At 44.9% G+C, this 27616-nt stretch overlaps 1 protein-coding gene across 8 annotated transcripts in view; it reads right to left on the reverse strand.

Annotated features, from left to right (window-relative positions):
* The window catches only part of MYRIP (myosin VIIA and Rab interacting protein), a 404653-nt gene that overhangs the window by 72295 nt on the left and 304742 nt on the right, over positions 1 to 27616 (reverse strand). For 7 of the 8 annotated variants that reach the window (XM_031662842.1, XM_031662839.1, XM_031662841.1 and 4 more), the window contains 6 exons: positions 27126 to 27262; positions 21558 to 21638; positions 17400 to 17497; positions 17104 to 17184; positions 14251 to 14394; positions 1990 to 2143 (listed from right to left, as the gene is read on the reverse strand). In XM_031662842.1, the coding sequence (XP_031518702.1) occupies positions 1990 to 2143; positions 14251 to 14394; positions 17104 to 17184; positions 17400 to 17497; positions 21558 to 21638; positions 27126 to 27262 (695 nt within the window). The remainder of the gene's footprint in view (positions 1 to 1989; positions 2144 to 14250; positions 14395 to 17103; positions 17185 to 17399; positions 17498 to 21557; positions 21639 to 27125; positions 27263 to 27616) is intronic. The other variant, XM_031662840.1, reaches the window with a different exon arrangement.

Here is a 27616-nt window from a genome sequence, read left to right on the forward strand (position 1 = left end):
ACTCTGTATGTTTTAAAGTGATTTTAGAAAGCTAGATATTGTGCATTGCAGTTCTATTATGTGGTATTCTCAGGTACTCTATGGAATCTAACAGTCCCTTTTCTGTGTGCATTTGCAATCCATAGTGAAGGAGAGAGAACTGAGAAAATGAGGAAGAAGAGAGAGAGTGAGAATATGAATGAATGAATATGAATAGACTGGGAGGGCAGAGGGAGGAAAGAAAGGCATATCTAGAAAAGAAAAATGCACTTAAAAAACAAAAATGAACACCATATACCTAAGTAAAGAAACGATCATCTGCTGCAGAATTTCTGCAATGTCATGGCACTGCAGTTTCTACTGATAGGTACTAAAAGGTCAATATAAAAATAATCTCTTTTGGTAAATCTTTAGAATGACAGTTAAAAATATTTAATGTTTTCTGATTCTTTGCACTGTGATAATAATGGATTTTGTTTCTACAGTCGTTGGTTAAATCTTTTCCCTTTTAGAGTAGAAATAACAGCACAATCTTTAAAAGCTTATTACTAGGATGGTTATGCTGCTGTTAATCTTTTTTGTTGTTTTCATTGTTTAGGAAAGGGGTCTAAGTCTGACAGGACATGGGATGAGAATACTGTTAATGGTTTCTTCATGTGAAGACAGATATGCCTGGCCTCCCAACACAGTGTGTGTATGCAGGAAATAGGAAGAGAGGAGTAGACCTGTGCGGGGGTAGGTGGAAGATTTAGTCTGACATTCATGTGGACCAGGAGGCCCCCTGAGCACAGGGACTTCATGGCCCTCGGCCATCACCCACGGTGATGGGTCCAAGCACCTTAAAGTCTTCTGATATGAGACTTTAGGAAAATGACTCAGTTCATTTGAGCCCCTTCATTTTGAGGGATTACATGACTCAACAGCTTTACAAAGGACCACGTGCCATACATGTTGAAGAGTCTCTAAAGGGGCAAGCTGACTTGTCCCATGTAGAGGCAGGACATTCTAGGGGGAGGAAGCAGGAAGAGCAGAGGCGCAAGCAAATAGCAATGCCGTCCTCAGGACGTCCCTCAGGCAGGGATAGACAACTGCCCACCAAAGACCCTTTCATGACCCAGCCATGTTACTGGTATGCATCTGCCTGGCCAGGATGCCATTTTTCAGGGCCTCCTGCATTGAGGTGGGGCCACGCGACCAGTTCCTGTCCACAGGTTGGGAGTGAAAGTGGTGTGAGCTCTCCCTGCTGAGATGGTTAAGAAGCAGGTCCCTGCCTTCTCCATTCTCCCTTCCTCCATCTGCTGTCTGAATGTGGATGAGCCCATAAAGGACTCAGAAGCCCTGGAGGATGATAGAGTCACAAAGTTGGAACCTTGTACTTTGGCCTCTGAAGGCTTCCCACAGGCCAGGGGTACTTGTACTGCACTGTTGTGTAATGAAAAAGAAAATTATTGCATTAAGCCGCTTAGATATTCAGTTTACTTGTTATAGTGGCATATGCTACCCTAACTAATGTATCCAGTTTCAGAAAGGACATCCTTAAAACCAGACCTACAGACCCAAATTTGGTGGGACCCAAATCCCTTTGAAAGTTGAAATGCCATGAGAGGGTAGTTTAATGTTCCTGGCCTACATAAGACACATTCTCCTAGTCCACACAGAACAGGTAGCTGAAGTGGGTGTGCAGTGGAGTGATGTGAACACACTTGTCCAGGAACCTCCCCACCTCTCCCCACCCCTGTCCCACAGGTCTCAGCACAGAGCATAGAATATAGTGACACCCTGAGAGCCTTCATCCTGCCAGAGCAGCTAGGAAAACTGCCTGAGTGGAGAACACGACCACATTATATATTGTGTGTTGTGCTGGAGGCCTCATGACGTGGTGGCCCAGAGGGACACACACCAGTTCAGACTTATGGGAAGAGGAGCTGAGTGGCCATGCAACAGCTGAGAAGCCTCCAAACCACACTTTTGAAACCCACAGACCAACTAGATGCTGCTTAAAACAGTTACTTGTTTCATCCAGCCTGTCCACGCTCTTCCAGCTGGGCAGAGCAGACTCTGCTCTTGGGTGTTGGCCTTGGTCCCTTGGCTGCCTCGATGCAGCCTCCGCTGGAGGGGTCTTCAGGGCTTCTTCTCCAATGATTGAGAAGGCAGACTGGGACCGCTGTGGAAAGAAAAGAGGGGAAGGGGTGAGCTCATAAGTACAACACCTGGGAGGTATGCCTTCACCTTTTGGGGACAGACATTGTACAGCATGGAGAAAACATGTTTAATGGTAATGGCTCTTTTCATGTGAGCCTTAAAAGCTGCAAATCAGTGTATAATGCCAGGTAATGGTACAAATGTTTATTCCCTTGCAAGTCAGCCAGGCCTAGTAGAAAGAATGAGATGTAGTGGAATTTTATGGGGCCAGCTCTCATACGGCTCTTTCTTATCCACCCCTCTTGCGGCCAATATTTCTCAGGGCCAACTGTGCGTGATGAGTTGCTCTCGAGTGTGCAAAATGGAAAGCATCTTCTCCTCAAAGATCTCCAAACCTGAAGAGATCCCAGAGCAAGGTATGATCCATCCACAGCACAGGACTATTACAACATATTCCCATGTAGCTCCTAAATTAAAGGAAGGAAAAAAACTCTAACCTAAGGATAAGTGGCAGAAATGGAAATTCAAGTGACTGACAGGAACAAATTCAAATTGAATTATATATATATAATATGTTGTATTGTGATGCTCAAATGTTGTATAGAGAATTTTATCAAAGAGAACGAGACTAAAGTTTTCCTTTGCCATTTAATGAAGGAATGATATTTTACTGGTTATTTTACTCTTTTTACATTGGCAATCTTAGGAAGGAAAGGGTATATTCACAAAGCCACCGAAAGCATCTATGACTACAGTATTAAACAAAGTACTGATCAGAAGCTCAGGCCCCTTTGCAGTGGGCTTCCCCCTGCTGGCTGACATCAGCACCAGCAGCCCCTACTCCCTTCTGTCCCAGTGCAAAGTGTGCTCATTTCCTCACCTTTCTCTCTCCCACAGGTACCTAGACTAGGAGACAAAGGCAAGCTCTCTCAGAGAAGAGCTGTGGGCAGGGCCATGGGGTGCTTTGGAGCTGCACCCAGGAGTCAGCCGTGCCTGGGCTCCATGACCACCTTGGCTATACTACCTTGGCCAAGTGACTTAATTCCTTGAGAGATGTGGAAACTTAATCTTGCCCTGCACTCACAGTAAACTGTATGATAATGGTAGCTTTAAAAAAAGGTATGAGAGAATAAGAATGAAAGAAATATGGCAAAAATGAGCACAGGATTCTTGGGTGACAACACTGAGCTTTAAGATTAGAGGTTGGAAGAGGAAGATGCAATCAATGGCCTTGCCTCCTAAGGACTCTGGACCAGTCTGAGGAAAGACACAGAGATAGATGAGGATCAAAACCCAGCATCCCCATTATCGCAGGCCAGGCTAGGACCCAGGACCCCTCACATACAGGGCATCTGGTACACTCTGTTGGAGAGTGGTAATGCAGGCCAGTTCTGATTCAGAAAGAGTCGTAGGAAACCTCTACTTCCCCCATGAGACCTGGGGGTGATCTAGGAGGAAGGTGGGCTTATAGAACAAATATGGAACCCTCTAAGCTATGAACCAAGTGTTACAACCTGCTCCCATCCCTTCAAATATAGAGGAGAGAGCATGATGGGCCTCCAGACCTGCCTTTCGATGCAATGGTCATAGGTGAACACAACCCAGAGGTGATGAGCTCTTCCTGTCTTATCAATTCCTCAAGACACTGTGGCTCAGTTCAAGCAGGCCATGGTCTGTGGGAAATCTACCAATTGCCCCCTTCCCCAAGCTGGGCTGGGGGTCATGGGCTTCTTCGATACTTATGTTTTACTGCACTCTTGCAAACATCTCTCTTCTGGCCTGGGGCCCCCATTAGACTGTGGAGCAACTGAGGGTAATGTTCTTTTAGCGGTGACATCTGTAGCCTCTGGCACAGTAACTGGTACAGAATTGGAAATCAATGAATGTTTGCTATGGAGTGAATGGTTACAAAATGAGTTTTTCAAAGTGCCTAATTTTTTTTTCCAATTTCTTACACAAAATTAGGGAGTAAGAGAAAGAAAGAAAAAGGAGCCCATTGTCATCTACACTTACATCCTGGAGAGCAAGGTTTGACTTGGAGGAGAGCCAAGCTAAGACACGAGTGCAGTGGCTTTTGGCTGAGTGTCATCTCTTTCATTCTGAGGGCATAGCAAGCACTGACCCTGCCCCGAGTGTCCAGAGCACTTTGGATGATGCAGCTTGACAACACCCAAGGTGTTCATGGGGCTGGGAATTCACAGCCATTCTGTGATTTTGCTAAATATCTGCCAGAAAATGAGCAGCTTTCAGAGAAGACAGAGATTGAGGATGATGGTCAACTGGCAAGTGAAGTTATTAAAAATGAAGGAAAACATCATTCTCTGGCAAACTTCCACGTATCAAGAGGGACACACCCTTGGCCCTGGTGTACATTGGGATTGGCTAGGTTTCTCCTCCTGTGTGATAACACAGCTCTGTCCACACCGTTATAGTTGTGCACTGACTTGCTGTGTCTTCCACACACAATGAACTCCATGAGGGCAGGGATGGCCTTTTGTTTGAGATCCTTGGTTGCATGTTTGTGACTGAATTTATAGGCTGTAAGACACAGTGCTGGCCCTTATGAAGCTGACAGTCTAGTTGCCAGATGCAGTATTATTACAGCCTCACAGAAGCCATTTACTGTATCTAGCCTTTAAAAAATATCTATAAGCTTCTCACTGTAAATCACTGAATACAAGTTTGGGGGGAAACAATACTTAATATTTCATTTTGCAGTGACTCAGACTTGTGTGTATATGTGGTTGCTGGGGTCCTTTTTTATGGGACAAAAATTCTCCCCCATTCCCTACAAAAGCCAAGACTAACAAATGAAAAGTCCCTCTCTGGTCCCAATAGCAGAGAGTGGGGAATGCCAGGCTATAAAGATAGTCTATTTCAGGCAAGTCATTGTTCCACACTAGAAAAAAACTATACCCTGACAACCACAAAAGGCTCAACAGAGCTGTCTCCAACAGGTTCTAGGCCACTGGTGGCCTACAGTCTCCAGCCAGGGTGGAAAAGACAGTTCTGAGACCCAGGTGTGGTTCTGCCACAAATTCATTACAAGCAACACACGCCCAGCAGAGGGCACCACAACAATGCTTTTACTCACCAGCTAGTTCAGCCAGAGAGGAGTAATTTATTTGTTTATTACGCTGGCTTATAACCCTGGCTGAGCCCTCTGTGCCCACTTTTCTTTCCTACCCACAGCCTCCGCTTGTCTTACTTATTCTAGGGTACACAGAAGACGCAGGGCTGGTGACTGGAAGGACTGGTCTGAGTTATAGTGTCTGAACATCTGTGCAAGGGAGCTGTAGGGGGAGTCCATGGATCCAGGAATGTTGGCACATCAGCAATCCTTTGCATTGATGAACTTGAGAATTTGGGCTTTCAGAGAGGCCCTTCCTCTTAACTCCTTGGGCATTAACTTATGGGTGATACATTTGGTAGTGGGTAAATGCCAGCTCCTCCTCTTGCTATGTGGGATCCTGGAAAAACTTTAACTGTTCTAAGCCTCAGTTTCCTCATGTTAAGGGATCAGTATCATGCATAGCACAGAGAAAGCATTCAATAAATATTAGCCAAATAAGAGCATTTATTAAGTGTTACCACTGAGCCGGTGTAACTGTTCTCTCACTCAACTTGATTGAGTAAACAGAGTCAGGATTGAATAACTTGCCCAAAGCATATGGATGGCCAAGGGTAAGGCAAGGGTTGAGCTCGGGTCTGACTGATTCCAATTTGATGCTCCTCCATGCTTTCTTGGTGTGTGCCTGACAGCCTTTGCTGCAAGCCTGGGAAAATGCACTCCTGGTTAATGCGCCCCAGCCCAGCAGGACTTGCCATCTGAACCAACCAGTCCCGAAGCTCTGGGCAAAACACCCAGTGTGATCATCAGTTACTTTTGGTACACCATTCTTTGCAGTAGCTGCATCTCCTGTGTGGGCAGCAGCAATGTGTTCTACTTATATCTGTTGGAACCATAGATTGTTGCTATGATTGCTATGATTATCACCAACGGGACAGGCTCCCTGTGGCACCAACCGCAGCTTTAAAATAGTCTTTGCTCTCAAAGAGCCCACAATAAAAAACAGGGAGAGAATGTTTTTAGTATCAAAGATTTGAGGACAAATCAAGAAGAGTGGTCGTATGTATATAGGGTCAGATGTAAGTATTAAATTCAATCCGATAATTATAGCAATGATAAAAAGTACTTTAGTCCTATACTATGGCCATTCAAAAGAGAGAAGGAATATGAGGAAGGAAATGACAGAGACAAAGGGAAAAGGCTGAGAAAATAGGAAGGGACAAAAGACAGGAGAACAGAGAAAGCCAGACAGAGATTCATCTTAGTCACTGGGCACACAGTAAGTGTCTGGTCCCTGGTGTCACCATCATCATTACAATAAGATCACAATATTATTACAGAGAGGCCTTTTTATTTGCATGCACCCAAAGAGGCATGAAATGAATTATAACACCCACACTGGTGCCTTCTAGGATATTGCATCTTAAGGTTTTGAAAGCCAGGTCGCACTGACCCCCATACTGGCAGAGAGCACACAATGAGGGAGGAAATTAAAAATGGAGCATTCACACCGAACCTTCTTCCAAGAGAATAGATGAGAAATCCCATCTGGATGGGGAAGAATTAAGTTTGGGTTTTGCAGTCAAGCCTAAGCACTGGTGCTGATGGGGTCTGGGGATTCTGCATGGTTATTTCTTAAGCCAAAGGTGTCTGGGTCTTTGGAAAATTGAAAAAGGGGAGGCCCTATCAGGAGGCCACAGGTTTAGGGCCCTCCACAGCCTGTAGGTCAGGATTCTGTCTCAAGATATTATAAAGATACTATCCTTAAGCCTGGCATCCTGTCAGCATCACTCAGGGGCTTCTGGTAATATGGAAGCCCTGGCTCCACCCCAGACCCCTTGCATCAAGACCCTTAAAGCAGGGCTTGGGCAGGTGATGCAGATGAGTGTCCAGGGTGAGAACAGCTTGAGGAAAGGTGGGAGAGCTATGTTCTCTGAAGTACCCAAGAACTGAAACTCAGCCCATTGGTTTGTGTCCAGGCATATATATATATATATATTTTTTTTTAGACAGGGTCTTGCTGTGTTGCCCAGGCTGGAGTGCAGTGGTGCAATCATAGCTCACTGCAGCCTTGACTTCCTGGGCTCAAAGGATCCTCCCACCTCATTTTCCCCAGGCATGCACCGCGATGCCCAGCTAATTTTTTTTTTTTTTTTGAAATGGAGTTTCGCTCTTGTTGCCCAGACTGCAGTGCAATGGTGTGATCTTGGCTCACTGCAACCTCCGCCTCCTGGGTTCGAGCAATTCTCCTACCTCAGCCTCCCTAGTAGCTGGGATTACAGGTGCCCACCACCACACCCAGCTAATTTTTTGTATTTTTAGTAGAGACAGGGTTTCACTATGTTGGTCAGGCTGATCTTGAACTCCTGACCTCAGGTGATCCACCCGCCTCAGCCTCCCAAAGTGCTGGGATTACAGGCGTGAGCCACTGTGCCCAGCCCACCCAGCTAATTTTTATTTTTATTTTTTGTAGAGATGGGGTCTCACTGTATTGCCCAGGCTGGTCTCGAATTCCTAGCCTCAAACAATCCTCCCACCTCAGCCTCCCAAAGTGCCAGGATTACAGGCATGAGCCACGTACCTGGCCTTGTATTTCTGCTTTTGTGCCATTTGTTCATCTCTTCTTCTTTATCTAAATCCCTAGACCAGTGCTGTGCAAATACAACTTGATGGATGATGGAAATGTTCTACATCTGCACCGTCTAACATAGTCACCACCAGGCAGGCACTGGTGCACCTGAGCACCTGAAATGTGGCCAGTGTGACCAAAGAACTAGATTTTTAGTTTTATTTAATTTACATTAAAATAGTCACTTGTAAAAAAAAAAGATGAAAAAAAAAAAAGTCACTTGTGGCTTTTAGCCACCATACTGAACAGTGCAGCCTCAGAACCTCTCAGCTGAAAGGGACCGTGGAGATCACTGAACTACTGATCTCATTTTAGAGAGGAAGAAACTTGACCAACAGTTTTGGAGCAGGAAAGAGATACTCAAATTCTGGCCCCACTTATTACTACCTGTATGACTTTAGGCAAGTTATGTTAATGCTCTAGCTTCAGTTTCTTCATCCATAAAATTGGTCTAATAATATATGTCCTTATGTTGTGGCCAGGATTAAAAGAAATCACATGTAATGTGCAAACATAGTGCATGGTCCTCAACCAATGGTTGTTTCTCACATTCCTTGCCTCGGCAGCAGCTACACATCCCCAGGGGGCACTAATAGCATTGTATTCCATATGAATGGGGGTTCCCAGAGGTGTGCCATATAGTGGCTTTGGCCAGGGTCAGTCCCTTTTGGGTCCTAACTCTTGGACCTGAAATTAACTCTTGGACTTAAGCCCTAGACCAGTGGTCTGAAATTTGGGTTCACTCTCCTGGCACAGGCTTTTTCATCATAGGATATTAGGGCCAGGTAAAGGAGTGGCTTAGCCTACATGAGTCTCCCCAGCCACGCTGTATACAGCATTTGAGAAAGCTGACCCTGTCTACCATATGTGTCACCCCTGGTGGGCACCAGGCTGGCCCTGCTATGGTACTGGTGAGAGGGTTCCTGCCCAAGGGAAGTCAGGCCAGTGCTATCGGGGGGCAAGACATGGGGAACCACACCCAATGGGAGTCTGAGAATGGGAAGGGAGGGCAGCAGGCCAGAGACAAGCACAAAAGGAGGGAGGGAGGAAGAGAAGTGGGAATAAGGTCAGGGGAGGATCCAGGTCATTTCCTGTCATTGCTGTTGGGGTATCTGTGGCTCATCTTCCTGAGCTGGCCAGTGTGGGTTCTGTGGGTCACCTCAGCTTGTCCTCTTAAATGTAGATGACTGAAGCCCAATGGGGACAGATGAGTATCTGTTTCACCACTTCAAGTATTGGTGGCGTTCAGGCTAGGACTTAGTATAGGCCTTTCTAAATGAGCCAATGAATTAAGACTTAATGCATTCTTATCACCACAGTTGGGACAGTGCAAGCTCTCCATCCCAATAACTTTTTTTTTTTTTTTTTTTTTGAGACAGAGTCTTGCTCTGTCGCCCAAGCTGGAGTGCAGTGGCGCGATCTCCACCTCCTGGGTTCACACCATTCTCTTCCCTCAGCCCCCCGAGTAGCAGGGACTACAGGTGGCCGCCACTATGCTTGGCTAATTTTTTGTATTTTTAATAGAGATGGGGTTATACCGTGTTAGCCAGAATGGTCTCAATCTCCTGACCTTGTGATCCACCCGCCTTGACCTCCCAAAGCGCTGGGATTATAGGCATGAGCCACTGCACCTGGCCTCCAATAACATTTTTTAAAAGCTCTAATCACAGTGCTTGTCTTTAAACCAAGTCAGGTACTAAAAATGATGATTTATGAGGGTATGGATCCCAGTGTTTTTGCTGGGACCTTAATTCGTACACTTTTCCTCCTCCACAGGTGTCCTGGAAACCTGAAGGGAAAGGTTCAAGTCCAGGTCTCCATTATAGCCCCGCTAATAGACTTGTTCGGCCATCAACCGCCATGGACCTGTACTGCAAGATGCCTACTACACACCCGGTGCTGAGCTGTGGAAAATCCAGAACACGTCTGACCTCAGACAATCGTGAAGGGGCTGATAATAGTGGCTTCTCAAGGGAAAATTGTGTCCGGGACCTAGCTGAGTGCATAACAGATTTCTCTTTACTCTCAAATTCAGGCTTCTTCGCTTGGGGCAGCTCCTCATGAGTGTAAGTATGAACGGGGGGAAGACAGAGCATATACTTCTTCCTTCCTGATACTGTTGACAAAAGTATGCTGTTTACATATTGAAAATCACGGGATAGTGTGAACTCACAGGGAGAGGACAGGAGGGAGTCTCCTTGATCAAATGTCTAAGATAAAGATGAAGGCTGCAGTAACAAAGAGCCAGCTGATAACCTTGTTCCTCCTGTAAGGTGCCTGCACCCCTGCCAGGCATATGATCTGGGTGGTTACACTGTTATGCCAAGAGAGGTGCTCACCCAAGGGTATGTGTCAGTATCCTTGATGGTGCTTTCCCAAGCTACAGCCGCACAGTTCTCTCCCACCTCCCTCCCTAAAAGGTGGATTCAAGCTGGAGGGAGGTGGACATATCTTGCAAAGTATTGCAATGGAAATTCAAAAGATATGTTACATTCAGGGAGGGGCTTCCATTAGGCCCCATTTTTACATAAAAATCTCAAAATAAATAATATTCCTCTATTTGCTTCAAAAAAACAAATGCTTAAGTTCTCTTTACATTGATGTCAAAGCATAGCCATGAGTTATGCTGTGCAGGAGGCCGGCGTTTGGCAAGACAGATTTTTTTTCTGACAAAACAAATAAAATCCTGAGAGGTATTTGTTTTAGTAAACCAAAGGGAAATCCCATGAGACTCTGGCTTGTGCCTCTAAATGTCTTCCTCAGTGAAAACAGCCGGTGGCCACGCCTGTGTCCTGGGTGGACTGAGTTCATTCCAGTGAGCTGATGAGCCAAGCGGGAGATTCCCCTTGGGAAGGGTCATAGTTGTTTATTTGAAGCTGCTTTCAGCCAGTGCTTGGCTGAGGAGTGTGGATGAAATGCCTCTGCTGTCCTGCTGCTGAAACGGGAACACTATTGGCTGTCATTACTGTTGTGCCCACCGTTTTGGCTTATGATACAAGAGCCCACTGTCCTACATCTCTAATGATACACAGAGCATCTCTGGTCTCTAGGAGGTGGGAGGGGCACTATGTCCAGTTTTAACCATATGCATGACAAGGAGATCCAGCGACCATCTGGTGGGGAAGCAGGCATTCCATGTCCGGAGCTTCCCAAGGGAACAGGAGACAATGGAGTGTAGGAAATGCTCAGAACCAGAAGACCTGCAATCACTTAGTTCCAGTGGCTTGGGGTAGCTATGATTCAGTTTACTCCTTTGTAAAATGGGGACAATGCAGGGTGCTCATATGTGGAGCTAAGGAAACAATGTGTGAAAGCCCGCTGCATATAAAATTTATATAAAGAAAAGGTATTGTTCCTGTGTTATTACTATAGATACCTGACTATCACTCCATTATTAACATTACTATTCAAGCTTTCTGTGATGACCCCCTTCCCATGCCTCTCTGTTCACGGGATTTACGTGAGAATTTTAGTTACTGTGCAGAACTGCAGTCACTTGATGCCAATAGGAAGAATCAGGAAAGGTCTGTTTCTGGGGAGTGAGGTCTTTTTAGTGCAAGGGGAAATGAGACAGGGTCAGAGAAAGAGCTTTCAGCTTCTGATAAAGGAAGAATGAGACAGCCCCAAGATGCAGTGAGTGGATGGAAATGTTCTAATGGGTGAGTTGATATCTTAGAAGAGAAGCAAGCTGATGCCATCTGGCTGTGTGTGGGAAGGAAGGGGAGAGGGCACTGGTGAGGACCCACAGTGGGGTTGGGCTGGTGGCAGCAGGTGGTCTGGGAATTGGAGCAGGTGAGTGATACGCCAACAGCTCTGCTCTCTGGGCCTGGAGCCTTGCTGTCCAAAACACAGTGAAGTACAGCTCATAACTCATAGGGGATACTTTGAAGATACAGTCACCCTTATTTCAAAATGTAGAAATAAGTTAATAATAGAGCAATAACTATGTCCATGTCTCATTTAGTCACCTGCCACTGCCACTGTGCCCCTTACCCCATTTTCTAGCCACATAACCACTATTCTATTTCTTGAACATACCAAGTTCCTTCCTGCTCAGAGCCTCCATACACATCATTCCCCCTGTAGTAGTGCCCTTCCTCTTACTGCTCCCAGACCTCTCATCTTTCAAGTCTTGGTTTCATGTCATCTCCTAAAAATGGTTTTCCCTGACAGCTCCCTAACCAAGCATCTACCTGTCCCCAGCACTCCCTCCCCTCCATCCCCTTGATGACAATTCCTGAAATACATACCCCTGTGTTTTTTGTTATTGTTGTTATTTACTTGTTTATGGCACTCCTCATGTTTCACCATTAGATGGTGAAGTCTGCTGTATCTGCAGAGACCACTGTCTCTGTAGCACTGATATGGTCTGGCGGGGCCCCACCCAAAACTTGTCTTGAATTGTAGCTTCCATAATTCCCACATGTCGTGGGAGGGACTTGATGGAAGGTAATTGAATCATGGGGGCAGGTCTTTCCCATGCTGTTCTTGTGATAGTGAATAAGTCTCATGAGATCTGATGGTTTTATAAAAGGGAGTTCCCCTGCACACGCTCTCTTGCCTGCCACCATATAAGATGTGACTTTGTTCCTCCTTCACTTTCCACCATGATTGTGTGGCCTCCCCAGTCATGTGGAACCGTGAGTCAAACCTCTTTCCTTTTTAAATTACCCAGTATTGGGTACATCTTTATTAGCAGCACAAGAACAAACTAATACAAGCACCTAGCACAGTACCTTGCACATAGTGGAAGCTCAATAAAGACTGTGTTGGCCACACAAGGAATCCTCAGAGCCATCCTTTAGGGCAGGTCTTATTATTTCCATTTTACAGACAGGAAACTAAACAGTTGTTCAAGGTCTCATACCTAGTCAAGGGCAAGTCCAGAATCCTACCCCAGGAGTGGCAGAGACAGAGCCCAAGCTCTCTGTTCTTGCCTCTGACTCATTGACTCATGGTTGAGTCTGGGGTGCTGTGGGAATTTCCACTTTCCGGAACTCCCCAAGACTTGATACTTTGAGTTTGCAGAAAATATTTCAGAAAGACCCCAAATGCAAGGTGATGTCATGCCTGCAGCCTGAGCCCAGGAACTGCAGCTCTGATTTTGTGACCAGTCTGAGTGACAGGCTGTTTGAAGGACTTTTGCTCCTCTGCTCCATCCAGTAGGATCCCTTTCCACTCATTGCTGGAAAGGCCCCTTGTCTGAATTCCAAATCCATTTCCATTCTTAATCTTTCAACTCAGCACCCAATGATGTATTGTCTCCCATTATCTCTCTCTCTTTTTTTTTTTTTTTTTAACCAGCCTTACCCGTGTCCCTTCCTGCCTTGCTAACCAGATTATAAAGCTCTGGAGGGTGGGCATGGAGTCTTCTATTTGTTTTGTTCTCCTTGGTGCTGAGCATACGCATGACAGCAGCAGTAAAACAAGCTGACAGCATGTTGACGAAGAAAGGTTCTGCTGATAAATCAATGAAGTTTAATCTCTGATAAAGCCATAAAGATACTCCTTGTAACCCCTGTGCATCTGGCAGTTGGCGAGGACAAGGGAGTTTATGTAGGTGACCTATGCTGATCCCTTGTGGACTGCAAGTCTACCATGTGCTGCTTTGCACACCCTTGTTTTAATCTGCTCATGCAGGGATGAATGCCACTGGACCCCCAGTGGGGATGGGGTAAGCCCCTGGCCTTGCCTTTCCCATGTCTAACTTTCCAGTTTTGAAGTGCATCTGTGTGCTGCCCTATATCTAGCAGAACCAGAGCCCTACTGGCCAGTCCCTCGGTTTCTTGCAGAACCTACCCCACCCAGCTTCTTCCCCAGCACTTTGCACATTCTCAACTGGGCTTACTAAAACCAGTAACAACAGATGTGACAGGCTCAGCAACTCCACTGCAGACAGGAGCAGCACCAAACCCTTGGGTCGTGGGAAGACCACTGAGCTCTGTGACTCAAGGTGACAGACAGAAAGGTTGGCTCCACACTGTGACTTCCTGTGTCCAGATGTGACCATTTTGGTGGTTGAAATAGCAGTGGCAATTTTCTTGCGGTCACTTTTCCGTTTCAATAAAGCAAGCAATCTAGGTTATAAGAATACACATGGTCCTTATAAAGTTATTTCCCCCCACTGGACTCAGTACTAATTCTTTTCAGAATGAAAAAAAAAATGCAGCCTATCAGCATTTGTATTTTTCCTAAATTGGTCTCTGTGTAAAATCTATTTCTATAACTGTCAATAGACCATTTGTGTTTTTCTCTCCTCTCTTACCCCTCCTGGCCCCTGACACACACTCACTTTCTCTTTCAATTTCGCTCCCCATCTTTTTGAAATTTTTACCCTGGCCAGTGGCCACCTGATTCAACTACAGAGGGTTAAATGTGTGCCCCAGACTTGCACATGTGGAGGGTAGGCCAGCACTGCTTGGGGACTCACCCAGAGGGCAGCAGGAGTGCGGTGGCCTCCAGGGGATGCTGAGGTCCCTTCATCTGCCACTTTTGTGCTGCCACTCTGGGGATGTGGCCATCCTGGCTCTTCTTCCACTTGCTGCTCACTTTTGCTCTTCTGTTTTCGTATAATCTGGGGAGAGGAGGACAAAAAAGGGGCAAGTTATTAGAGAGGCCTCCTGATGCTATCTGGGGTAACTGGGACCATCTTTGGAATATTTTTCAGTCACTTACAAGCTTAATGTCAACAGAACACTAGGCTGTTTCAGATCTGCTCTGTGAGAAACCAGTACAACTATAGCCTTGAGCGTACTAAGCATTCTACAGTTTGCAAATAATCCTTTTATGATGTTAACAGCTTCTTCTATTTATTAAGTGCCTAGCATGTGTCAGACCTCACGCTAGGTATTGTGTAAGCTTTACCTCACTTAATTCTAGAAGGTGCATACTGTAATTCTTTCCATTTTTATAGATGAGGAAACAGGCTCAGAGACACTAAGTTATTGGATAAGGCTACACAGCTCATAAATGGTGGAGCTGGATTTCAAACCCAGAGCCTCTGGTTGTAAGTCCTGACTTTAGGAAGCATCTGGAAGCCCTATCAAGGGGGTAGACACCAAGAGTCACCAGAATGGCTCCAGATCCAGCTCATTCGCACAGTCATTTGGACCTAGTAAGTCCATCTGTACCAAGGTCTCTGGGCTTTCAACTTCCTATAGGCAGGAAGCAGTCAAGAAATGTGCTAAGCCACCAAGATGGGCATATTCTTCAATGTTCCTTTAGGCCAGACAGGAGGATAAAAAGGAAGGCCGAGAGCCCAGAGAACAATGAACTGAGGTGCCATCTCCCCTGGCAGGGTGGGGACCCAGCCATGTTACCCAGCAGGATTTCAGAATTGCTGAGGACCAGTGACCCCCAGTGCTTCCCATTCTTCCCCTCTGCAGGTGGGTGGGGCCAGTGTTGTCTCTTCGTCCCTCTTCAAACATTGCATGTTGGGTATATGGAGGGGGGAGATCATTCGTTTGCTTAGTTCACAGATCTCCAGCTAAAAAGGAGCTAAAAGTGGATCAAATGTACTTTGAATTGTGATGGGATGAGACATTTGGGGGTCTTTGGGTGTGGTGAGTCTACTTGGCATGTGGAAGGGATGTGAATTATTGTGACCAAAAGGGAAGACTGAAGTTTTTCAACACTTCCTGCATACAGCACTTTGTTGTGTGACTCTGCAGACCCTCCTAGTATAGGGAGATTCTACATCCCAGCCCTTGGCTTTGGACTCGATGTGTGACTTGCTCTGGCCAATGAGATGAGAGGAGGGAGTCAGTAACTGTAAGCCAGAGCTAAGCCTCGGCCTTAATAAGCACTGTGTGCTTCCTCTTGCTGGCTTGTGCTCCTGTCATGGCCACAGGCAGCTGATGTGCCCTCAGTTGGGACCCAGAGTGAACATGCTGCAGCCGACTTTGTCCCAACCCACAGCTGGAAGTGCAGCCACTGCAGATGTGTGAGCAAGAAGTAAATTGTGGCATAACAAAACATATATACAGATAGTCCTTGACTTAAGATTTTTGGACTTTACGATGGTGGGAATGCGCTGTGTATTCAGGATGGCATTCCATAAATTATATGAGCTATTAAACACTATTATAAAATAGGCTTTGAGTTAGATGATTCTGACCTGTTATAGGCTAATGCAAGTTCTGAGTACATTTACGATAGGCTAGGCTAAGCTGGGATATATTAAGAGTATGTTAGGTGTATTGAATGCATTTTGACTTCTAATACCTTCAACTTAGGATGGGGTTACTATCGGGACTTAACCCCATCCACTGTAAGTTCAGGGGCGTCTGTATTTGGTCTTTGTCCCCATTTCCTGGCACAGTTTCAAAAAACATTTGCAATGATTCAAGTGTTAGGAGTGTGTTTGTTATACTAACAAGGTGATTCAAGGTGAGGTCCCTAGATAACTTCAGGATGGCGGCAGGTTGCCAGAAAAGCCAACTACAGTGCATGATTAGAGGGCTCGGAGCAGAAAGACTAGAGAGTGCGTTCAATCAGGTAATCAATCATTTAATCAATCATGCCTACATACTGAAACCTGGCTAAAAACTCTGATGCAACAAGGCACAGAAACCTTCCTAGTTGGTACATACATCGATGTGTTGGTGGAGTGATGTTCACAGAGAGGGCATGGGAGCTCTGTACATCCTGTCCCCAGACCCTGCTGCTCTCTGTATCTCTTCATCTGGCTGTTCACCTGTACCCTTTATGTTAAACTGGTAATGGTAAGTAAAGCAGTTTTCTGAGTTCTGTGAGTTCTAGCAAATCATTGAATTGAGGGTCCAGGGTCGTGGAAACTCCCAAATTTGTAGCAGGGTAAGGAGAAGTGTGGTGGCTTGGGGATACCTGAAACTTGTGGCTGGTGTCTGAAGCAGTGGCAGTCTTGTGGGACTGGGCCCTTAAATGTGGGGTCTGCACTAACTGCAGGAAGAAGTTAGTATCTGAATGGAATTTCACTTCTCAGTTGGTGCTGGAGAATTGGTTGTGGAAGACAGAAAGATCCTTGTCAGAAGCCACAGAGTTTTGGGGTGGTTGGTTTCTCAGAAGTAATTGACAGGTACACTGTGCAAGGGACAGCATAGGGCACGGAGCTAGCAGGAGTGACTGCAGAGCAGTGCAATAGATTCCCTCTGCATGGGTCCCCAGGGCACAAAAGGCTAAAGTGAGAAGGCACAGAAGATACAGTACCAGAGACACTCCCCATGTTTCATCTGCTACTTGCCAGAGTCCCTACTCCGGGCCCAGCCAGGAAACTGCAGCCATCCCACTGCCAGGGCCCACCTACCTTCTGCAAGATTGTCGTGGCCAGTTCCTCAGTTAGCTCCTCCTTGTGGTCCCGCAGGTAACTGGCTTCGTTTTGCTTGTCCTGCGGAGGGAAGAGAATGGCTGTGTGCTGTGGGTGCACTTGGGTTGACTTGGCAATCACTTTGCAAAGAGAATCCTGACCACAAAAGCAGAGGGAGGGCCCTGCTCTAGTCAGAGCTGCTGAGACACTGATTTCCTGACAACCTGCACTTTCTCCTGGCAGCCAGGACCCCAACCCACACCTCCCCCCGCAGAGAGGAGCAGGAGGGGTCCTACCAGGCTGTCCCCATATGCTTCTGCTTTGGAAATTGCTTCCTCAATGGCCTCTTCAGCCACCCGTAGAGCCACAGCCAAGGTGTCCATCACACTATGTCCTAGACAGGAAACAGAACAAAGAGCATTTCTAAAAGGGAATGATGAGTAAAATGATTGTTCAAGCTCTTCTGCTTAAATTCTTCAAGGGCTCTGGGATAAGTTCTCAGCTGCTTACCATAGCGCACAAAGCCCTCACCCTTTCCACCTGCCTCACAACTGCCTCCTATGCATCATTCACATCCAGAGCCCCATATGCAACAAATTATTTGATTATTTCATGCCTGCTGTCTCATTCCTCCTCCCTCCTAGTCTCGTGCTCCATAACTGTGCTGGTTCCCATGGACCCAAGGCTTGGCCCAAAAATTCCTCCTCTAACAAATCTTCTCAAATCCCTTCAGCCTCACCCTTTGCTTGAGGTCTGTCCCAGGTTCTGGGCTTGCTTTCATCATCCAGAAAGGCTCCATGCCCCTGGCCCCTTCCCACAGGTCACTTTCAGAGAACGAGAATTGATCACATTCATTGTTGTATGAATATGATCATACAAAAATGAAGCACTGGTCCAAGCACACAGAGTGGCTTAAAGATGACTGAACAAAAGGGCTTAATATAAGGAAATAATGGTTCTTCATCCACTTTCTCAGATAAAGATTATGCTTTATTTTGTCCATATAATGTATTATTGTGATGATGGGGAAAATGTTATTAACTGTACTAAGGACATTGGGCTGTGCATATGACTTAGTGCAGATATAAACTCTATGGTATAATTTTTTAGACTATCAACCAGTATTAACAACATTGGCCAACCTCACAGAGCTCAGCCACATGGCAGGCCCCAGGCCCAGAGTTTCACATACATGATCACAGTTAATTCTGTCAAAAATCCAGTGGTAAGTAGGTGCCATATAGGTACAATTTTACAGATGGTAAATTTCAAGCACAGAGTGGTTAAATAACTCACCCAAGGTACACAGCAAGACAAGAAGGCTAAGATTTGAATCCAGTTGGATTCCAATTCCTTTGCATTTGAATTTGGATTCCATTCCAAATTCCTTCCAATTCAAAGCCCTTGATTTTAATCACAAAACTGACACGAATACAAGCTAACATGATTTAAAAATATCGTGCTACCATATTTTTAGTGGACTTTTTTTTTTTTTAAGACATGGCAACAAATGAGAGAAAGTAAAGGACTTCCCCAAGTGAAGAGTTCTTTTTGGAGCTAAGTGCTGGGAAAAGTTCTGTTTCCCTTGAGATCCTAGATTTTAGCTTCTTACTTGTGAGAATTTCTATCATCCTTTTCTTAGTTTTCCCTAGAAGTCCAAGTCACATCACATGCAGGAATGTAGGTCAGCAAGGGCTGGGTACTTGGGTCTCCTTTTCCCCAATTTCAACCTCCTGTTTCCATTTATAATCTCCTACTCATATATTATTTAACACATGCAAATCTCCTGTAAGCTGTTGAAAATTCTTTGTGGAATGAGACAGGGTGTGATTACATCAATTCATTAATTACTCAATTAAAAAATAATTCAAGCTTCTTAGACTCTTAAGGACACAGATGTAGACAGAAAGTATCATTTGGCAAACATAATAAAGTCTCTAAACAATCCACTTAAGGTCAAAGTGATCTAGCTAGCTGATGAGTATGTCACAAGCCAGCTATGACAGTCATGATAGAGCCACATAGGGGCAGCTCGGCCCAGGGCTCTGCACACCACCAGGTAGCACAGTCTTTCCAATGTTTTGATAACTAGAGCCTACACGATATAAATTGTCATCACACACACTAAGAGCTCCCTGGTGGTAGACACTGTATCTCCCCTCTCTCTTCTTCAAGATAGTCACCAACGTATTTTTCACAGAAAATAGTACAAATTTTTGTTGAATCAAACAAATGTTTACTGAGTACCGTTTGTGTGCTAGGCTCTGTGATGGCCCCAGTGACAACCTGATGGACAAGCTGAGTCCATGCTTTCATGTACCTTCCAAGATACTGGGTGATTAGACATATAAGTAACCACTAAGAGACATGCATAACTATCCGTGTAGACTCCTGGAAGGTAGGCACCTGGAGCTGTAACTAGGAAGGCTTTGGATGCTATGATTATAATTCTTAGATGAAAGTGATGTGGAACTCTGGGTAAAAAGTGAAGGTTCAGGTCAGTGTTTCAGAGAGAAAGGTTGGCAAGGGTTGGGGGTAAGATTAAGAAGGTAAAGTGGCCAAAGTTCAGAAGACCAGCTAGATGGTGGGATGGTCAATGTGTCAATGTGGCTAGGCTATAGTACCCAGTTATTTAATCAAACACCAGTCCAGGTGTTACCGTGAAGGTATTCTTTAGATGTCGTTAACATCTACAATCAGGTGACTTCATGTAAGAGTTGTCCTCCCTAATGTGGGTGTGTCTTATTCAATCCTTTGAAAGGCCTTAAGAGCAAAAACTGAAGTTTCCTAGAGGAGAAATTCAGCTTGAAGACTGAAGCAGCAACTCCTGTCTGAGTTTTCAACCTGCTGGCCTACCCTGTATGTTTGGGGCTTGCCAGTCCCCTGCAACTGCATGAGCCAATTCCTTAAAAGGAATCTGTGTGTGTGTGTGTGTGTGTACATGTACATACATATATATTTAGTGTATTGGAGAACCCTGCTGATACAGATGGCCACTGAAATTAACACTAATACCAGAGAGTTTCGGGCAGAGAGGTATGAAGGATAGGGGTTTAGAATGGAGAGAAAAGGGTAAGATTGAAAACAGGGCTCACAAGTACTTTTGTAGCTTGGGGGAAATGAGGATAGGGACTGAAGGAAACATATCTCTCACTGGTGGACCTAAGTGGCTAAAGAGCTTGACTAGGACAAGTTGGGGTTAAGAACCCTATAGGATCTTCAGGTGCTAATGGCCAAGCATTAGAAATCTGAGCCTAGAACTCTGGGATGAAATCAAGGTTGGGCATTTCTGGCTCAGCAGCAAATGGAGGTGCACTTGAGGTCGTACAATGGTGTGTGGTAACCTATGGAGGAGCTGCAGGTAATAAGGATAACAGTGGACAGAATTTTCATGAGAAGACACCTGTATTAGGGTTCTTCAGAGAAACAGAACCAATAGGATATATATAGATATAAAATAGGAGATCTATGATGGGAATTGGCTCATGTGATGAAGGAGGCTGAGAAGTTCCATGATATGCTGTGTGCAAGCTGGAGACCCATAAGAGCAGTGGTATAATTCAGTCCAAATGTGAAGGGCTGTGGAATGGGGGAGCTGCTGGTTTAAGTCCTGAGTTAGAAGGCCCAAGAATCAGAAGCTCTGATGTCTGAGGGCAGGTGAAGATGGATGTCCCAGCTTCAGAAGAGGGACAGTAAATTCACCTTTCCTCTGCGTTTCAGTTCTATCTGGGCTTTCAATGGATTGGATGACACCTACTCATACTCATGAGGGTAGATCTTCTTTTCTCAGTCTATGGATTCAAATGCTATTCTCTTCCAGAAATACCTTCACAGACAAACCTAGAAATAAAGTTTTACCGGCTATCTGGGCATCCCTTAGCCCAGTCAAGTTGACACACAAAATTAACCATCACAGCCCCCAAAGAGAGAATAGACGGTACAGATGAGCTGTAGGGGACACAGGAGGAAGGCAATTCAGGGGGCACTGATTATCAATGTCCAGTACTTCAGACAAAGAATTGAAGTGATAAAGTTTTCTTAGAAATTAGAAGTTTGTTTTGTTTTTAACCACTGCTCTAAGGGGGCAATTATATTGGTATAAAAAAGTAGAATTTAATCAGTAAATGATACCTTCTTTAAGGGAATATTTTAATATGAGATGCACAAGTGAGTGGGTTGATTGATACGTTCCAACTCCAGAAGAATATTTACTAGTTGACTGTAAAGTATCGATGGTTGGGCAATGAATGCTGTTCCCTTGGCCACACTTTGGATGGCCATATGATGGATTCATGCAATTGGCAATAATAAGTGACCCAGGGAGACTCACACATAGTAGTAGATAGTTGCATCTGGGGTAACAATGCACCTGGCGGACCCTGGCAGTACCTGTACCTGTAGGTGTTTCTATTCCTCCAACTTCCCAGTAGCTGTAAACTCTTAAGCAAATTTACCTTCTGACTGCCTATAAAATGTTGAATCACTGCCAGAAATGCTTCCTTCATTCTCCAGGTTTGACTCAAAAAGGCTTCCTCCTGGCAGGGTAGGAGTGGGAGAAGAGAATGAATATGATTATCAAAGGTCTTCAGTGAACACTGATGCTCTGTGTCACTGAACTGGCAGACTGCTATTACACACCTGGGTTGTTAGCCTTGCAAATAGGTTTAGGGACTCATGAGTTCCCACAATAATGCTAACATTTTTGACCCATTGCTTTTTTCTTCTCACACTGATTCCTGGTGCAGCATTGCTGCCAACCCCAACTTTCTTCCCATACCTTCTTTGCAGGCAATATGGAGTCAAAGACAGAACAATAGACTAACGTCTGAGAAATGTGAGGTCAATTCCTGGACCTGCAAATTACTGGTTGTGTGGCTTGGCATGGCTGCATCTAGAATTTATTCATTCATCCAGCAAATAGTCTATGAGCATCAGTAGGTGCCTGGCTTCAGCCTAGGTATTAGGGGCACACTGATAAGCAAAGCTAAACCTGCCTCCACCCCACCCTGACAAGCATGAGATTCTCATGTGGGAAATTCATTAATCAAATACTTGTAAAAATACATATGAAATTATAGATAGGTTAAGTGCTTTGATGGGACGGTTCACAGCCCACTGAAAGTGTTCAGCAGGGAAGATGGACCTAAGCAGTGAAGAATCAGCCAAAGGGTGTAGGGAGTGGGAGAACATACAAGGCACAGCAAACAGCTTGCACAGAGACTGGTCCTGGGAGGAAAGGGTGTATCTGAAGGCCTAAATGAGAGTCAGCATGGCAGGGCTGCAGAGAGAAAAAGCAGCTCTGGTGAGGTGACCTGGGGACACAGGCCATGCAGGTCATGGTGGCCACATCAGTGTTTGGATCTTTATCCCAACCACCATGTGAAGCCCTTAAAGGTTTCACAGAGACGACCTGGTAAGATCTGTGCCTCTAAAAGTGCACTGTGGCTGCTGTGTGGAGAATAGCTTGGAAGGGGGAGAAGGTGAGTGTAGACTGAGGAAGGGCAGACAATGGAAGCCCTGAATGCTTACTTTTTTAAGTTGACCTGTGATGGGAAAGAGGATGGCAGGACAATGAGTGGAGGAAAATGCAGTCAAGGAGGGGTTTAGAAAACAGGAGAGACTTGGGTGTGTTTATAAATCCCAGTAAAGACAGAGATTGAATAAGCAAGAAGTGACCTTTAGACTTTCCTGGAAGGTGAGAGGGATATCAAGATGCAAGACCAAGGGGGAGCGGGAGGCAACAGAGAAGGCAGACAGCACTCCCACTGCAGCTGCATGCAGGGGCAAGTCCCTGCCTGGCATGCCCTGTAGGCCATAGGAGGGAAGATTTGAGGTTGCCTGCTGAGAGGATGGGGAGGGCCATGGGAAACATAAGGGGAAGGGAGATGTGAAAAAGTCTTTGGAAGACTGACCTCACCAGAGGACAAGCCCTAGTTTTATATGACTTTAAATCTTCTAGTAAAACACCTCTCTTTCTGTTTCCCTTTTAAATTTGGAGGTGGGAGCGTTGGTGTCATTTAGGATGATGTGATTTTCTTTCAAGGGCAGAAAGGGGCTGAATTGTTCTGGAAAGCATGAGCTAAACAGCCAGAAGACATGAAGCCACTATTTTTCATGAGTTGGCGGAAACTCTAATTTCATGTGGCTCAGCATTTTTAGAAAACCACATTTGTCCATCAAATCCCAGACGAAGCAATAGAACTCTTTAAGAATCATGTCAAAATTAGATATAGAATGATAATAAAAGCAAGGTTTATTTTTCCCATTTATTTATCTAACACTAAATAAAAGCATATATTATTTATCCAATTGTCTGAAGATTAAGTATATTAATAATGGCAACTTTTACCTTTTTCATGTAGTGCTTCTTTTAGGATAACTGTTAAAAATGTCAGATTGTGTTCTCTGTTCTCACTTATAAATGGGAGCTGAACAGTGACAACACATGGACACAGCAGGGGGAACAATGCATACTGGGGCCTATCAAGGTGGCAGGGGGAGGGAGAGCATCAGGATAAATAGCTAATACCTGTGGGGCTTATACCTAGGTGGTCGGTTGATAGGTGCAGAAAACCACCATGGCACATGTTTACTTATGTAACAAACCCGCACGTCCCGCAGATGTATCCCGGAACTTAAAATAAAATTAAATTTAAAAAAAAGTCATGCTGGGTCTATCAGAGAAGCCATGTGAGCACTCGTTACCTTTGGACATTATTTCATTTATAAATGTATTTACTCATCTGACTTCTCCACTAGAGTTTGGCTCTGAAATGGCAGGGTCTTGCTCATTTCTTCACTTCTAACATCTTAAGCCAGATGGGCACATAGTAGGTGTTCAGTAAATATTTGCTGAATAAATGAATACATCTTAGATTTGTCTGATAAAACAAATAAGAATTCTTTTAGGGCTAATCTGGTCACCTGCTGTGAGCTGCAGGAGAAGGAGTAAGGTTAGCTTGGGAGCACTGCTGAGGAACTGATGGCACTACAAGGTGTGTATGTGATGGGTGATATGTGAGATTGTGTGGATTGAAGCAATCTTCAATGAATTTATTTATTTATTTATTTATTTATGAGATGGAGTCTCGCTCTGTTGCCAGGCTGGAGTGCAGCGGCGCAATCTTGGCTCACTACAACCTCTGCCTCCTAGGTTCAAGCGATTCCCCTGCCTCAGCCTCCCAAGTGGCTGGGAGTACAGGCGAGTGCCACCACGCTGGGCTAATTTTTTTGTACTTTAGTAGAGACGGGGTTTCGCCATGTTGGCCAGGATAGTCTCGATCTCCTGACCTCGTGATCTGCCCGCCTCAGCCTCCCAAAGTGCTGGATTACAGGTGTGAGCCACCGTGCCCGACCTGAATTGAGTGGTCTTATGGCAAACTACAGTGGTCCGCATAATGAAGACGTTCTGTAGGTGAAAGGAGTTTTACACGAAGAGTCCTGGAGCATAGCACATGCCTTGTGCAATGCAGATTTTGCATATCATGTTCTGACAATTAAAATTCTGAAAAGAAGTACCATTAGATAGAGTTGGAAGAACACTGCTGAACTAATTACTCTGAGTTCTAGCTGAGGCTCTTGTTCTCAGTCTTGGCTGTACCTTAGAATAATACAGGCAACTTTAAAAAATATGTATACTGGATTCCACCTCCAGAAATTCAGCAGTAATTAATGGGGGGTGGACAATGATTTGGGGTATTGGAAGGTTTTTTTTCAAAGTACCCTCGCTGATTCTAATGTGTAGTCATGAATTGAGGATGGCAGATGATAAACCTACAAAGGGTATTGAGTAACAAGCAAAAGCTAATGAATGGCCCTTGAGTCATCTCTCACAACCAGGAGGCTACTTAAGCCCTGGAAGATTTCTTCCTACTTGAAGTGTAACTAAATTTCCTATGGAGCTTGTAGAATAGATCTCGTTGTTTTATGACCATGGCTTTCTATATTTGAGTACCATCTCATAAATTGTCTCCTGTCTGCCTGTCTTCATGTTTCTCCAAAAGAAATCTTCACTTAAATGGAGATATGAATAGTATTAAAGCAACTGATTCTCTCATTTCTATGAAGCGGCTTGGTATCCATAAAATGCTTTGTTTTTGGACAGGGTCTTTCTCTGTCACCCAGGCTGGAGTGCAGTGGCACAATCATGGCTCACTGCAGCCTCAACCTCCTGGGCTCAAGTGATCTTCCCACCTCAGTCTCCCAAGTAGCTCAAAGGACAGGTGCATGCCACCACATCTGGCTAATTTAATTTTTTTTTTTTTAGAGACAGGATCATGCTATGTTGCCCATGCTGGTCTTGAACTCCTGGTCTCAAGTGATCCTCCTGACTCAGCCTCCCAAAATATTGGGATTACAAGCATAAGCCACCATGCCTGGCCGCATAAAATGCTTTTAAGGTTGAACTAGTACAATAATGAGGATATAAGATGTGCCAGGCCTTGAGCCATGCTTTGAGAACACAGATAAACAAGCTACCACCTGCATATCACAGTCTGGCAGGAGAGGCAGCTGTGTAATCCTGAATGCAATGTGATATGTGATAAGTGCTGTGATTGAGGCTCAGATGAAGAAAGTGGTGAATCACAGAGGGCCCAGCACCTAAAGCTGCTTCAATCAGGGCAGATATTTATTCTTAGCAAAGAATTCTCCTTTGAAACTGATCCTTGTAAATTTCAAAGCCCTGCAATACTAGCCCACTTGCGATTCATGCCTGCCTTCTCCACTTGTGGAGACTTAGAGAGAAAGGGAAGGAAATAAAAATTCTGCTCTATTCTACAGGGTTTTCCACATGTTTGCTTTATTCCTCAATGTGCATTAAGTGGTAAAGAACACCTACGAGATCTGAATTTGTTGACATTTAAAGGGGCATATTCAGCATACCCGAGGATGTACAAGAGAGGAAAGGAGGATGGGATGCAAATGAGTGAGCCGATTCTATTCATGGACCTTCTTCAGATCTCTCTCTGGGTTGAAAAACTGCTAACAGTATGACTTTTAAGCTTTATTTCTTCTTTGCCTCCATTCCTACAGAGCTTTTAGAGAAATTGGTGAAATGGTGATAAACATAGTATGTGGAAACCTTTAGCACTGCTCTCTTAGCTATAGCTTTCCTGAGCAGTTTGAAAGACAGAGATTCTAATAATGACAACAGAAGACCCTAATGATTCTCCATGTTTAGTGCCTCCATTCTATTTCCCCCATTATCTAAGTGGCTGGCATATTTTTAGGTAAGACACAACCAAAGACTCTATTGAGAAAACGACGTAAAATAATGATGGTGAAAAAGCTCCAAATTAGATTTCTTCCTTGTTTCTCATGGATAAAAAGCATTTACCTGTGTTAGCCAAGTGATAAAAAAAAAACCTGCCACTAGATAGAAAGAAACAGACTTTTTGGAAGGCATGCTGTCCATATTCTGACTACCATTCTTTTCTACTGGCTGATCTAATAGGACTAAAGAATATAATTTCTCATTCCAATGAACTTGGTTGTCTCAACTGTATAAAAACAGCACAGGTAAAAAAAAAATTCATCCTTCAAGTTTCCTGGGAGGAAGCGGACACTTTTCTCACTCTCCCACCACATCAGCTTCTGGGCCATACGAACAGAATTTTGGAGTAAGAAGAAAGGAAGGTGGAGGGCATGCCCTCCAGGGACAGTTGTAGTCTCTCTGTAGCCAAGGGCAAATGACTTTCCAACGTTTTAATCATTAAGGGATGATGATCAAGAATACCTAATTTTTGATCTGAAATTAAAATAATCACAATTTGTAGAAGTACTTGGTGTTCACAGCTTCTAACTTATAAGCTCTAGCCCAGTGGGGATGCTGGAACCAAAAGAGTCAAAACTTAGCAGAGTCTCTGGCATCCGTCCTTCTATTTCTGCTTCTCACTAGTGCCGGATAGTTAAGCAAATTTATCTGTCCCAGGTGAGTGTGCTCCAGTGTTCAGGGCCCCTGAGCCAGGCCTTCTACCCACCAGCCCACCAAAGACTCCTAGAGTGGCAGGAAGTGAGAGTACCTAGAATGTCGAAGCACGCACCACTCTCCAGCCGGTGCTTCCTGTACAGGTTCTTCAGAACCTTGGCACTGCCAAAGCGCTTGAAGCGGCTCTTCACATTATTGTAGAACCATTCCAGAGACTGGGCCCTCAGAAGCCTGAGGAAAACAGAATTAGATAACAGAAAATTAGAATTACTAAATGGTGAATTGCAAAACTGCTACAATGCTTCACAGCTCCATCCATCAAGATGTGAAGTTTATTCCCCTTGAATCTGCGCTGGCCTTGTGACTTTCTCTGACCGCAGAAAATGATGAAAGTGATGTCGTGTGAATGCTGAGCCCTGCAGTTTCCTCTCTTGCTGCTCTTGGGAATCCCACAATCTTTATCACGTGAGTAAGCCCAAGCTTGCCTGTTGTGTGATGAGAAACACTTGGCCCAATCATCCCTCTTGCCCCAGCCAGTAGCCAGCTAACTCCCAGACAGGTGAAAGAAGCCATCGGCCAATAGTT

The sequence above is a fragment of the Papio anubis genome, chromosome 2, assembly GCF_008728515.1.
Source record: "Papio anubis isolate 15944 chromosome 2, Panubis1.0, whole genome shotgun sequence".
Taxonomy (NCBI): Eukaryota; Metazoa; Chordata; class Mammalia; order Primates; family Cercopithecidae; genus Papio; species Papio anubis.